We start from the raw sequence: 13,521 nt of genomic DNA on the forward strand, positions 1-13,521 counted from the left end.
AAAAAAAAAAAAGACAAAGATAAAACCACATTCTACCTCTGAGAGCGGCGGCCGCGGGCGCTCCGTCCCACGACCGGCGGAATATTTCAGTTTTGCAAACATTCAGGTATTGAAACTTTTGATTATTAAAAAAAAAATTAAAATTAAAAAAAAATAAAATAGTAATAATAAAAAAAATTTTAAAAAAAATTAAAAAAAAAGATAAAATAAAAACACTGAAAGTTTACATTTTATAATAACATTATTATACAGATTGTATTTAAGCTGCAGAATATTTAAGACAATTGTAACCCTGTAAAGTTGATGAAATATTAAAAAAAAATAAGAAAAAAAAAAAAAAAAGGTTGTCTGATGTTTGTTGTCCCTTTCTCCCCGGGGTTGTGGGGGGGGTCCGGGGGGGTGCACATAGGGTACCCGTGGGGTGAGCGGTCCCCGTGCCCTATGGTCGCCATAGGAGCCCATGCAACCACGAGACACCCCGCGCTCACCCCTCCGCAGCCCGACCACCCCGCGCCCTGCTGAGCTTCCGGCTGCACGCCCCACCCCCGCCTGGCCCCGCCCACTGACGCTGTCGCTTCCGATTGGTTGCCGCGGCGGAAGGGCGGCGCTCTGCGCGCAAGCCGCGCTCTCTCTGGCCCTGGCGGACCGCGAAGATGGCGGCGCCCATGGAGGTGGCGTTGGTGTCGGACGCCGCCGGGCCGCTGTGCAACTGCTCGGTCTGGGAGCTGCACTCGGGTTCCGCGTTGCCCGGTTACCGCGGCGGGAACACCGGCCCGCGCGGGCTGGCGTTGCTGGGAGGCGAGCACCTGCTGGGGGCCCAGCTGGGCAAGAGCTACATCAACGTGTGGGAGCTGCAGAGGAAGGTACCGGCGGCGGAGGGCGTGGGGAGAGCAGTGGGGGGGGCGACCCTGGGAACCTTTCCGTAGGAGTCCCACCCTGCGGTGAGCCACCGTACGGTCCCTCTATCCGCAGACCTCCACCATCTCTATGGTCACACGCCCCCTCCTTAGGGCCCCCCGGGCGCAATGTTGAGATGTCCCCACGGCTTTCCTGTCCGCAGAGATCCCCGTATGGGCGCTGGGATCCTCCCCAGGGCCCCCCCTTTTGTAGAGCCCCCCCACCTCTGTGGTGGGAGCCCTCCACTAGGATTCCTGTCTTTGTGGTGAGGGACTCCCGCTCCACGCTCCCCATACAGGTGTCTCCGTGGTCAGATCCCCCCTCCTCTGTACAGCCCCCCACCGTGACCAGATGCCTGAGCCCCCCCTTCACCCCACAGAGCCCCCCCCGTGGTGCTGCACAGCCCTGGATCCCCCTCACCCCCCAAGTTCTTGGGGAGGGCCCGGAGCTCCCTCACAGGGGAGATCCCCACAGATTGCATGGAAGCTGCTATAAAACATCTGTTCCGAAAGAGGGATTAATTCTGGGGTTCTCTTCCCCAGCTGCAGCGTTGCCCAAACTGCCCCCACACCAGGACACCGCTGGGAGCCCCGCACCGTGCCCACCACGGGACAGCAGCACTGCTGAGTGCCCCGGGCTCTGTGCCCCCACACTGTGGGGTCCCCACACTGAGCCCCGTGGGGCCCTGAGGGTCCCCTCCAGTCCAGGAGGAGTTGTCAGGGGAGTTATGGAGAAACCACCAGGCCGACCGTGCTGCCGCTCTGCCCCCAAACCCTCCATCACCTCCTCCTGTTCTCTCTACATTCCAGCTGAAAATGGGAAATCCACAGGCTCCCACCTGGCCTGACAGACCCCACCCATCACAGGCCCTCCCCATCCCTCCAGGGCCACCCTGAGTGTCAGCTGGGACAGGGCAGCAGCACAAACCCTTTGCCCCACAGCTGCGATCTCTCTGTTTCTTGTCATTCCCTTCAGTTTTGCTGCAGGGAGCAGCAGCAGCCCATGAGTTTGAGTGCACACACACAGCCCCTTCGTTGCTACAGCTCGGAATTTGTTCCTGCTTCAGTTCCCCCAGGCCAGGAGCTGGTGGCAGAGTTGTTTGTTTCTTCTCCCAGGCCATGAGCTCAGATCATCGTCTCTTCCTTTCTTCCTTTCTTCCTTTCTTCCTTTCTTCCTTTCTTCCTTTCTTCCTTTCTTCCTTTCTTCCTTTCTTCCTATTATTTTGGCATAGTCTTCTTAGCTTGTTTTCTGATGAATCTCCAGGATTCCCCATCATGGAGCATAATTCTATCCAAATTTCTTGCCTTTGGTACCGCTCCTGCTGCCTGTGGCCGGAGTTGTGTGGATGCAAGTGGGAAGAAGGGGAATTTACCTTTCCACTATGGGCTTAAACACAAAGCAAAAGTGGGATTTGTGCAATCCTAGAGACTACACTTTTCCACTGCCTCTTCTCCTGAGTTCCAGCCTGAGGCGATCCAGGCTCTGCTTTCTCTTTTCCTCCCCAAATTCCCATCCATACTGAACAGCTGCCGTTGTCTTTGCGTTCCCAGGACCAGCTCCAGCAGAAGATCATTTGCCCTGGACCAGTGACCTGCCTGACTGCTTCTCCCAACGGTCTCTACATCCTGGCTGGCGTTGCTGAGAGCATCTACCTGTGGGAGGTGAGGAACACACCCTGCCCACGCGGGGCTCAGTGTGCAGCTGCTGAGCACACAGCCCCACGAGGCACCAGACTGGGTCTGCAGGACACCCATGTGCAGGGCATTCCAGTACAGCACTTCCTCCCTCAGCTTTCTGGTGGCCTGGGGTCTGACTCCTCAGATTTGCCATAAGACTCTGCATTTATTTTCGGTTGTTGGTGCTGTTCTTTCTGGCCTTAAAATTGTGCGTGGATGAAGTGTCAGTTTGAAGGCTCCTGTAAATCATTGGGACCCCTGTGGAGGTTAGAGTGATTTGGATCCGAGGGGAGTGGAAAATCTCAGCAGTCCTGGAGAGAAGGAGGTTTGTGTTTAGATCCATGATGGATTAATAAGGGTCTTCTGGGCTGAAGGAAATGGAAACGTAGAGATTTACATCCTCTATGGATAGTGACTGCCCTAGTCCTGTCAGGTGTGGATAGATCCCTATTACCTGTGCTGCACCATGGAGTGAAAGCTTCTCTGGACCATGCACGTTAGAGCTGGAGATCCACGCTGGGGCTGGCTGCCCAGCAGCTCATCACAGCAGGGTGGGAGATGAATGGTGCTGGAAGAGGCTGGGTGAGGTTTAGGTCTTTTTATTTTGGAGCCACTGCAGATGCTTGGTCTTGTGCTCAGGGGCTCGGATGTTGCTTCCTCAGTGCAGAAACCAAGACTTAGCGTTCATTCAGCGTTCCTTCCACATTCTGGCCTAATGTTTGTATGTGACTTGTGAGCTGCATGTCCCTACAGGCTGATGTATTCTGGTCATCATCCTATTTTCAATTAGTGGTGGTGTTTACATGGGGATTACACTATGTTCTAAGAGCTTCGCCAAGTAAATAAAAGAACACAGCTTGTTCCTAGCCCCAGGATTAAAGACCAAGATGTCTAACCCATAAACCTCTCAATCTTGGGAAATGTTTTTGAGCCTTATTACGTGGGTGGCTCTATCTTAATTCATCAGGGAACACTGGGGCTGAGACTGCAGCAAGTGGGAGCTGCTTACTTATGATGCTCTGAGCTGGTTTCTGCTCTGCTTTGTCTGCAAAGCGTGGCCCTTTCTCCTTGCTTCCAGCTAGCCTTGCCTTGGCAACGTTTCTGAGCAGCTGGCAGCAGTGGGTGATGGCAGAGCAAACAGGCACACATTGGAGAGGCCGCATGGAAACCGTCACAAAGCTGGAAATGGGCTCCAGGAGCCCTGGTTATCCACCTGCTCTGCAAAAACACTTGCTCACTGCTGAATTGCAGTTTGCTTTTATTTTTAGATGTAATTCAGACAATGAGAGGGAGTCGATTCTGTTCTTTTCTATGGGGCTCCCTCGCCACCTCCTTAGTTCCCTCCCTATCTGCAGTGTTGCCTTTTAACAAGAAAAGCTCCGGGTTTGGGGAACTCTTTGTCCACCCTGGAGCTGCTCGTGGCCCGAGAGCACACAGCCTTGCTGGAACGCAGCAGCCCCTGGGGTGGCACGCAGCCCCTTGGGAGCACAGCTGCTGTAACCCCTGCAGCCATCATGTGCCTTCCAACTGAGTGCTGAGATGCCACGGGAGGTTGGAGGAAGCCTTCAGAGTAATACTAACAATAAACAGGAAATCTTCACTGCGTGCTTGTGTCTCAGGCAGAGAAACTGCACTGCCGTCACCAGATTCCAGAATCACAGCAGCCAGGACCTGCTCAAACTGCTTCTTGCTGTGTTTACTCCTTTCTGAGTGTTCTCCTGCCCTTTCCTCAGGTCTCCAATGGGAACCTCCTGGCCATCCTGAACCGACACTACCAGGACCTCACATGCCTCTGCTTCACTGATGACAGCAGCCACTTTCTCTCGGGGGCGAAGGACTGCCTGGCGCTGGTGTGGAACCTGTACAGGTAACAGTGGCCCCAAGGGCATCTTGATCCACTCATTCCAGGAGCAGAGAGCATCTGGGCAAGGAACACAGCATGAGATCAGCCACCACGTCCTGGAGGCAGAATCGGCTCTGCTTAAGCCTGCATCTCTAAGCTGTTCTTAAAGCTTACTAGTGATGATGAGTCTGTGCCCTCCTTAGGCAAGTTGTTCTGGTGTTGTTATCCCACATGACAGTGAGATTTTTCCTTGTGTCTCTTGCCTAAGAGTCCCAGGCTGAGGCATATCCCTCTGACTGCCTTTTTCCTTTTAACAAGGGGTGGAATGTACCTTTCCCCAGGTAATGGCAGCTGAGTTCTCTGTCCCCTGGGGTGGGGGATCTCTCTGGTGGCCGTGATTCTTGTGTTGCTGACGACTTCTGCCTTCAGCTTGATTCCTGCCCACACAGTGCCCTCCCAGAGGCAGCAGAGCCTTGGCCAGCTCTCCCTCACAGCCACTTTGCTTTGGCATCCCCAGCTCTGCTGACCATTGTCTTTGTTCTCTCCCCTCCAGTGTTCTGCAGGCAGAGCCCTCCCAGATCCCAGACCCTCGCCACGTGTGGTCCCGACATAGCCTCCCCATCACGGACATGTGCTGTGGCTTTGGAGGACCTTTGGCACGAGCTGCCACCGCATCCCTTGACCAGACAGCAAAGGTAAAGCTTGGAGCAGTCCAAACAAACAAGTGTCCCAGAGGTGTGCATGCCCCAGAGGGTTAAAGCCAAATTTCTGCAGAGCTGTCCATGCGGGTTGCAGTAGCTCAGTTTCTTGGCTGCCTCCGTGATGACTCAGAGCTGCCAGACCTAATGAGTTTTGCCTCTCCAAACACCAGTGGTTTCTCTGCACCTGCCCTCAGACCAGGGCTCCTCGTGCTTTGTCATCTCTATCATCCCTGGAGGGTGTGGGGTTCGTTTCCTTGTGTCTCCCTGTGCTGTTGTCCCTACGATCTGGAAGGATGTGGAACACGGAGCTGGCTCCTCTAGGCACAACTGGCTCCAGAGCTGGAGCTGGGAGGGATCCACCCTGGGAGATGAGACAGGCACAGGGAGGTCAGGGGCTGGTTCAGAACTGCTGAGGAGCCTCATTGCCTCCTGGTAACGGAGTCTCATTTGGATTCTGTCTTGATTAGCGTGGGACTTGGCAAGTGACCCAAAGCAGGCCAGCTGGTGCCTCGGTTTCCCCATCCGCAGTGGGATGGGGTGCTGGTCTGTGCTGCCAGCTTGCTGCTGGGCATGTCAGTGCTGGTAAGCAGCAGCGTGTTCTTCCAGTCAAGCAGCGAATGTTTAAGCCCCTAATTCTCCTGCACTATCTTACTCCAGCTCTGGGAAGTCTCATCCGGGGAGCTCCTGCTTTCAGTCCTGTTTGATGTGGGGATCATGGCTGTGACCCTGGACCTCTCCGAGTATCACATGTTCTGTGGTGGCATGGATGGATCCATCTTCCAGGTCGACCTCTGTGCCTGGGTGAGTGCTGGGGCTGCAGGGCTGCTTGGCGCTGCCGTTCCGTGGCCCAACCTTGGTGTGGCACCGTGAGCCACTGCCACCTCCTGCCACCTCCTACCTGCCTGACAATGCGATCTGCCAGGGAACCCCTGTGTTCTCCTGCGCCCTGTCCAGACGCAGCGATGAATCTGCTGGCTTCAGTCTTGCTGAACTTAATCCCCTCTCACTCTTCCTTCCACCCTCCGTGTCTGCAGCCAGTCCAGAGAGACCGGACCTTCCAGACAGAGCGGGAGAATGGGAAGATCTTCAAAGGGCACAGGTGAGATACCAGACATACCTGCCACGTATTTCACTGCCCCTGGCTGCCCACCTCACCGGTTTCTGGCAGACCTTGGGTCATCCTGAGTTTAAACATCCCTTCCCCATTCCAGGAACCAGGTGACGTGTCTGTCCGTCTCCACGGATGGCAGCCTGTTGCTTTCTGGCTCACACGATGAAACAGTGCGGCTGTGGGACATCCAGAGCAAGCAGTGCCTGAAGACGATGAATCACAAAGGTAAGCATGCCCTTATCTCCGTGATACTTTCCTCCTTGTCTGTTAAGAGCTGCTGCTGTCTTGCTCTGACGCTGCCCTCGGCACTTCAGGCATTTCTCTGCTGCTTGTTTCACCCTTTTGGGAAGGGCAGAGGCATTAAAGGGATGCCTTAGTTGTCTGAAGCAGGGTTTTGACCTTGCCCATGTCTGTTAACGAGCTCTCTGTGCACTGTCAGAAAGTGAGTCACAGATTTCACCCTGCCGTTGAGGAAGTCCAGGATCTTGTTTTCCAAAGGGAGCAATTCTCCCTGACACACCCGAGCACCAGAGGAGGAAATGAGAGAGGGGGAGAATGTGTCTGAAGGAGAAACCGTGGCCCCAGCAGCAGGCACCCATGAGCTCATGAGGCCTGAAGTGAATCCGATATCAGCAGTCTGGGATTTCAGGCTAATGGCTCCAATAGACCACACAAACCAGTGCTTACAAGCTCAGACCAGCAGGGAGGTGCCTCAGAGTGTTATAGCCCTCATGTGGGAGGCAGTGTGACCCAGGCTGCATGCAGGACCTGTTCCTTCTCTCCTTCTGCTTTTCTTTTCTTCATCCTGCAGCAGCCGTCCAGCCTTGCCCTGCTCCAGTACAAGAAAGTTTTGCTCAGGCAAAACCCGAGCTGTGTGAGTCATCAGAGGAGAGGTGGCCAAGCTTTCATTGCAAGCCAAGCATTAAAACCCTCCTCAAGCCTGCAAGGGAGCACGGTCAGACACAAGCCCTTGCAGCACCGTGCTGCTGGGTGCCAGGGCTGTGCAGCGAGGGGGCTTTTTGCAGCCTGTGCAGGCTGGTTTCTTCCTACGGGGAGGGATTGGGCTTCCCCAGCAGTCCTGGCACCGTTAGCACTCCACTGATGCCTGGATGCTTCATCTGAGCGTGGGAGTGGGACGTGGTGTGGGAGCTGTACTGCGGGGAGCGCAGGAGCAGGGGCTCTGTGCTGAGACCCCGTCCACCACCAACTCACTGTGGCTTTCCTGCATCAGGAGTGTGGAGCTCCTCTGTCCCTGCAGCTGCCTCTCTCCTGGAGCCGTCCCAGCCGTGGGCTCCCTGCACGCTGCCTTTCAGCAGGCTGTGTCCTCCCCTTTCCCTTTCCCTCTGCCTCCCCAGGCTGGAGCGCAGCCCTCCTGGCAAGGTCTGTTCCACGCTGCTGCTCTGCTGCCCCTCCAGCATGTTCCCTTCGCAAGGCAGAGATGACACGGGCTTCTCTGCCACAGCTGATGTGACAGCCACCTCCGGCCTGGTGTGCTCTGGACAGTGACGTCCTTCTGCTCACAGGGGCAAAGGAGGCAGCTGCAGGCAAAGGAGAAACCAGCGGCCTCCCCACATGATGGTGCTGGAAATAGATGAGAGGAGCTGGACGTGGCTCAGGGTTGGAGAGGAGCGTGGCTGTGCTGGCCAGGAAGGATGCGGGGGGCTTCTCCAAGGTTTGCTTGTCCTTGGGTAGAGCACAGGCAGAGGGATGGGCGCTGAGGAGCTGTGCTGCTGCTGGTAATGAGCTGTGACTGCTGGGGCAAGGGCTGCTCTCTGCCACCGCAGAGCAGCTGGCACTGCACGCACAGGCACTGCTGCAAAGGGAGCCCGCAGACCTCTGGGACAGTGGGCCATGGTGGGAGCCCTGCCCCCAAATCTTCCAGGACCTCAGTTCCCTTGTCGTGCTGGCACTGTCCTTGGTGACACAGGCTGCTTCTGAGGGCTGTCTCAAACGAGGCGTGCTCCATCTGAGTCCATCCTGCTGGCACCTGCCTTGGAGACAGATTATTTATTCTCCCTCAGTCCCACACCGGCAGGACATTACTCACTGCCCAGCGCTGAGCCGTCCCTCACAATCAGGTCAGAAGAGATGAGCTGGGCTGGCTGTGCTGGAGGGTCTGTGCCTCAGTGGTGACCAGATCCGGGGGTTTGTCAGCCAGTTCTGAGATCTCATCCCTGCACCTTTCTTGCTCCCTCCTTCCAAATGACCCCAGGTGAGCCAGAGGCGGTAACCGCACTGATGGCTGTTTCCATCACCAGCAGCAAACTTCTTTTTTTAGGGAGGGAGCAGTGGTTTGTTCCAGCAAAGCGTTGGCATGGAGCAGCTTCAGAGGGCAGCCCGGGACTCCTGGCCGAGCACCCTCTGGACAGAGCGCTTGGCAGAGCGTTGGTTTGCCTGCCAGGACCCAGTGTGCAAGGAGGGCCGAGCTTGGGGACCATCTCTGCTCTCACTTGGGCTGCTGATCTTCCTTCCCACTTCAGAGGTGCTTCTGCCCATCTCCTCAGCACAGACCCAGAGCCTCAGGCTTCTCCAGCCCCCAGGCCGGGCTCCCTCCCTCCTTCCCCGCTGTGCAGCTTTCTCTGCCTCCGGTGGCAGCCTGCCTTCGCTCAGGTGCATCTGGATCCTTTTAACCTTTCCCTTTGTGCGGTCGAGTTGAGCTGGGGAAGATGGACGGCCAGGATTTATGAGCGGTGCCTGGGCTCCGTTCACGCACGAGCCGGGGGCTGCAGGGGGCTCGGAGCCGCGGGGGCCGGAGGTCCTGCAGCCAATGCAGGGCTTTGGGGAGCAGTGGGAATTTGCCGGCGAGCGTGAGCTCGCAGCGGGGGGCGGAGGGGGCTGCTGACAGAAAGGAGCGGCCTGTGTGGGTAAATGTAGTAATTAAAGCGCTCGTTAGCTCTGCCAAACGAGTGCATGTGATAGATCATTACCAGGAGGCAGCAGCGTGAGCCGCAGCCGCTGACGGATGGCTGGTGCTGCAGAGGACGGGCGGACTGCTGCGGGGGGAGGGGGGGGGGCACTGTGTCCCTGGGGGCTGTGCTGTCCCACGGTGCTGGGGGACGGGACAGGTCCTGGCTGCTGCAGCTGCCGCCCCTCTGCCCGTGTTTGTTCTGCCCAGGAAACACGCTGGAGGCAAAGCTGCCTGAGGGTGGGGGGAGAGAAGTGACCCATCCCCACCCGTCTGTCCCCTCCCCAGGTCCGGTTACGAACGCCTTCATAGTGCTGGCCCCAGCCAACATGCTCAACCCGGACGGGAAACCCAGCGTGCCTCTGCCCAAATTCAGCAAGCACCTCTATGGCACCGAAAGCAGCGACGAGCAGGGCAGCGAGGGAGTGACACTGCGCCTCGGGCTGCACCAGCAGGTACCGGGCAGGAGAAGGGCACGGGGGGAGGGTTTGCATGGGGGGGTGCAGAATTCTCTCCCAGCCTGATGGCTGCAGACCGTCGGCAGCTCTGTGGGGTTCCTTGAGCTCCCTCGTGCCATGGGGGAAGGAGCTGGTGCATTTCTTGCTGATGGAGTAATGCACAGTGGGCAGCGAGGGTTCCGATAGCTGCACTGGGTTCCAGTACCTGGTAGGATGGTAGCTCGATGGCTTAGAGTGAGGCAAGGGGTAGGGCTGCTGGGCTCACGAGGCCTGAGCTGGCTGGAGCATTCCCAGCTCCTGGGAAAGCGTGGGCCCATCCCTGCACAAAGCTGCAGCCCATGAGCGCTCTCTTTTCCAACCTCCTCTCTCTGCCTTCCCTGGTGCTGCTCAGCTTCCCCCAGTGCTGTTTCCTAAAGCAGCTGACAGGGAGCTCGGGTCCTTCTGCCAGCCACTGCCCCTGCTCTCGGCTGCCCCTGGGCTGCTCTTGGCTGCAGGAGAATCATTCCAGGTCCGGGGCCTCGGGGCACTGCAGGGCCCTGGCTGCATCCCCTGGAAGCCACCCCTGTGCCAGCTGCAGTGACATGGAGGAGCTGGAGGCCGCTCGGGTGCTGCAGCTTTGCTGCACTGAGTCCTGCGTGCTGAGATCCCCTGCTGAGCGTCCTCTTTTTTTCTTTTTTCTTTTCTTTTTTTTTTTTTTTGCCAGAGGCTGTTCCCCCACTCCATAAAGTCCGTTCTCCAATGCAGTGAAATCCATTCTCCCTCCCTTTGTGCTCCCCTTGCGGTCCTGGCTGGTGCAGTCATTTGTCCTCCCCGCCTGGTGCCGTGGCGTGGGCTCTCTGTGCTGTACCTCAGTGCTGAGCCCCAGCGTGGCCATCCCCGGGCACAGGGACTGTCCTGCGCCGTGAACGCTCACGTAGCAGCCCGTCTGTCCCCGTCCTGTTTGCCAGCAGCCCCAGAGCTTTTCCCTCCTCTGTCAGCATCTGTCCCTGGGAGAAGTGGCAGCACCGTCCCCGCTGATGGATGAGCTCCGTGCAGCGCGGTGTCAGCCCGACCAGGAGGGGCTGTTCTGTTTGCCTGCAGCTCGGCAGAGGGGCTGGAGCTGATTTGGAAATGTCAGCGTGCCAGCAGCACGGTGCTGGGGGGAGCAGCGGCAGCACGACGAGCCCAGCGCCTCACGCTGCCAAGGCAAAGCATGCTCTGTCCTCCAGGCTTCCTCTGCTTGTGGGGCTGCCAAGAGAAGAGCTGTCAGACCCCTGCATGGGCACTCTCAAGGGGGGACTCTTCTGGGACCCCTGCCCAGCACAGGCTTTCTGTTTTGAAGAGGGGCTGCAGCCATGCTCTGCTGGTGCTGCAGCAAAGGACATTGGCCGTACCCCATTGGTATGGCATCGCCTCCTCTTCACTGTGTGGCTGAGTGTAGGGGACAGGGGACATCTTTGCCTTCTCCTGCAGCGTGCCCTGTGCTGGGGTTGCTGGGGGAGGGCCCAGGTCCTCTGCGTCAATCGTTCCCATCTGGTCCTTGCAGGAATCTGGGGAGAGCTATCTAGAGAAGGCTGAGAAGATGTACTCCCAGATGTGCTCCACGAGGGAAAAGGTGAGAGCTCCTCAGGGGGGGGGAAGGGGGTGGAGAGGAACTTTCTCCTGGGACAGATCCCTTCAGGGCTGCTCGCTGCCCCGGAGCTGGTCCTTAGGGCGCTGTGAAGAGCTGGGATGGGGGAACACATCCTGGAATCCTCTGCTGATGTCGGAGGGGCTGCAGCTTTTGGGTGGGAGGTGAAGAACGAAGGAGATTAAATGGTTTGGGATCTGCTACTGTCCCGGGGAGCACCGACCTCAGCTTGCCAGAACTGAGCCCCAGGTCCCTGAAGTTCTTCTGTCCCATTTTTCTGCTCCAGAACCTGATGGGAGACCAGGAGCATCTGACGATCCAGGTGAGCGAGCTGGAAGAAGAGGTGAGCACGCTCCGGAAAATCAACAAGAACCTCTTTGACTTCTCCGCTCGCCTCATCACCAAGCCAGCCAAATGAGGGGGCAGCCCCCAGCCCTCACCCCCCCCCCTCTGCCTTTCTCTGCCCAGCTCCTGGGGAAGGACACCCAGCCCAAGGGCACGTGCAGATGGGCAAGCACGCGTGGCTCGCATCCTCGCCGGCGCCCGGCCCGCGATGTGACACACCAAGGAGCGTTGGCCTGCTCGCTCTGGGATCCCTTTGACCACGCAGGACTGAGATGGGCACGGGGGCTGCGGGGCTGCGTGCGGTCACAGCCGGCTGCCTGCAGGATGGCACGGGGCCGGGGCTGAGCGACGCAGCTGCGGCGCGGGGCAGCGAGTCCGGCTGCGGTGCCCTTCAGGACGCAGCTCCTGCTCTTCTCCTTTCTCTTCCCCTGGCCTTTTCATGTTGCTTTTCGTTCCTTGACCCTGCGGCGCAGACAGAAAAGTGGGTTTTCACCTCTCCCAATGCCACTTTGAGATTGGATTTTAGAGACACCTTCTGCCCACCCCTGGCTGGGAGATGCCGCTCGGTTCCCCTGGACCCGTTGCAGCCCGGTCCCTGCTTGGGGGCTCAGTTTACTCCTGTGCAGCGGGGGCTGTGCAGTTCCTGCCCCCCCCCACCTGGGCACCCCCAGCCAGCAGTGGGGGCTGTGGGCCCTGCCCCCCCCTCCGGGGGCTCTGCGTGTGTCTGCCCCAGGGCACGGGGCTGAGCAGGGGAAGAAGCATGGTGCTATTTCCGATCTCCTATGTTGACGATTTATATATATTTGGATCCAGCTACTTTGTTTTCCACGGTGTTCTGGGGAATCAGCCTTTTGTATTGTCACTAGCATGGCGGCGGGGGTTGTGGGTTTTGTTTAGGTTTATTTTTTACATAAAAGATTTGTTTTTTATAGTGAAAGGTGCCTGAGGTTTCTCTCGACCCCCGCCCTGCTCTCAGTCACTTGCCATCCCATCCAGCTCAGGGCTGGCAAGGGGGAGGTGAGTCCTCATCCCTTTGCACTCACTCAGCTCTTCCTCACCCTGGAGCTCTTTCCCTGAGCCTCCAGAAGCCCTAAAACATCCCTGTGCCCCAGCCCTGTGCTGCTGAAGCACGGCAGAGGGATGCACTGCAGCAAGGAGCAGCAGCTGGCAGCTGTGTTCCTGTTCCCTTACCCCACCCCTGGGCCCTGCAGCCCCCGGGGGCTCTCTGGGGCTGGAGTAGGGGCACAGTGTATGGGATCTCGGGGCGCAGCTGTCCCCGTGTGCCCCATGGCCGGGCTCAGCACACCCCAACTGAGCGCAGCTGATTTAAAGCGCACTTCAATAACACGAGCGGCCGCGCGCCCTGCTCTCGTGCCAGCTCGTTTAGAGAAATGCTTTTAGCTTAATAAGCCACGTTTCTCTTTCCTCTCGCTCCCTGCTTTCTTGAGGACGTTTTGGATCGACATCCATCGGCTGCAGCAGGGAGCAGGGCGCAGAGCCTGGGGTGCGAGGGCAGCGGGGCTGCAGCGGGGCAACCCGAACCGCCCCGGGGCTGCAGCTGCTCCGGGCACAGCCCCGCTCGGAGCCGTCCCCGTCCCAACCCCAGTCGGGAACCGCATCCCCCCCTACCCCCCCAGCCGGGGTTCGGGGGCTGCGGGGCTGCTCCTTGCCAGGGCTGCCGCTGTCCCGGCTCTCCCCCCCCCGCCCAGCCCCGCGCTGATCTCCGCTAAGGGAACTCATTAGCTCTGACTCATTACATTTGTCTGGTGATCAATATTCTTGCCAGCTGCTCCTTGGCTTTCTCGCTCGTTTTCTTATTAATGTAGCGCAGCCTCTCCCTCCCCATCTCCCCGGCAGCGCAGCGTTCTGCTCCTGGCATCGAGCGACCCTCGCACCGCGCCGCGCCGCGTTTCACTTTCGGGGTCTCCGCTTTGCCCCTCGACGGCTCCGGGATGGCCCGGGGGGGTTCGGGGGGG

The 13,521-nt window shown here is 58.1% G+C and overlaps 1 protein-coding gene across 3 annotated transcripts; it reads left to right on the forward strand.

The window, feature by feature from the left end:
- WDR18 (WD repeat domain 18) lies at nt 604-12,482 on the forward strand. 3 transcript variants are annotated; one of them, XM_021378468.1, is made up of 11 exons: nt 604-863; nt 2,448-2,558; nt 4,307-4,440; nt 4,970-5,111; nt 5,775-5,918; nt 6,152-6,216; nt 6,329-6,453; nt 9,422-9,588; nt 11,117-11,185; nt 11,487-11,543; nt 11,669-12,482. In XM_021378468.1, exons 1-11 carry the CDS (start codon nt 654-656, stop codon nt 11,888-11,890), a joined length of 1,446 nt encoding a protein of 481 aa, XP_021234143.1. In that variant the 5' UTR covers nt 604-653; the 3' UTR covers nt 11,891-12,482. The 3 variants fall into 3 exon arrangements, with proteins under 3 accessions (XP_021234143.1, XP_021234144.1, XP_021234145.1); XM_021378469.1 differs by having other exon boundaries at nt 654-863; nt 11,487-11,522; XM_021378470.1 differs by having other exon boundaries at nt 654-863; nt 11,487-11,811.

The sequence above is a fragment of the Numida meleagris genome, chromosome 27 (assembly GCF_002078875.1).
Source record: "Numida meleagris isolate 19003 breed g44 Domestic line chromosome 27, NumMel1.0, whole genome shotgun sequence".
In the NCBI taxonomy this organism is placed as follows: Eukaryota; Metazoa; Chordata; class Aves; order Galliformes; family Numididae; genus Numida; species Numida meleagris.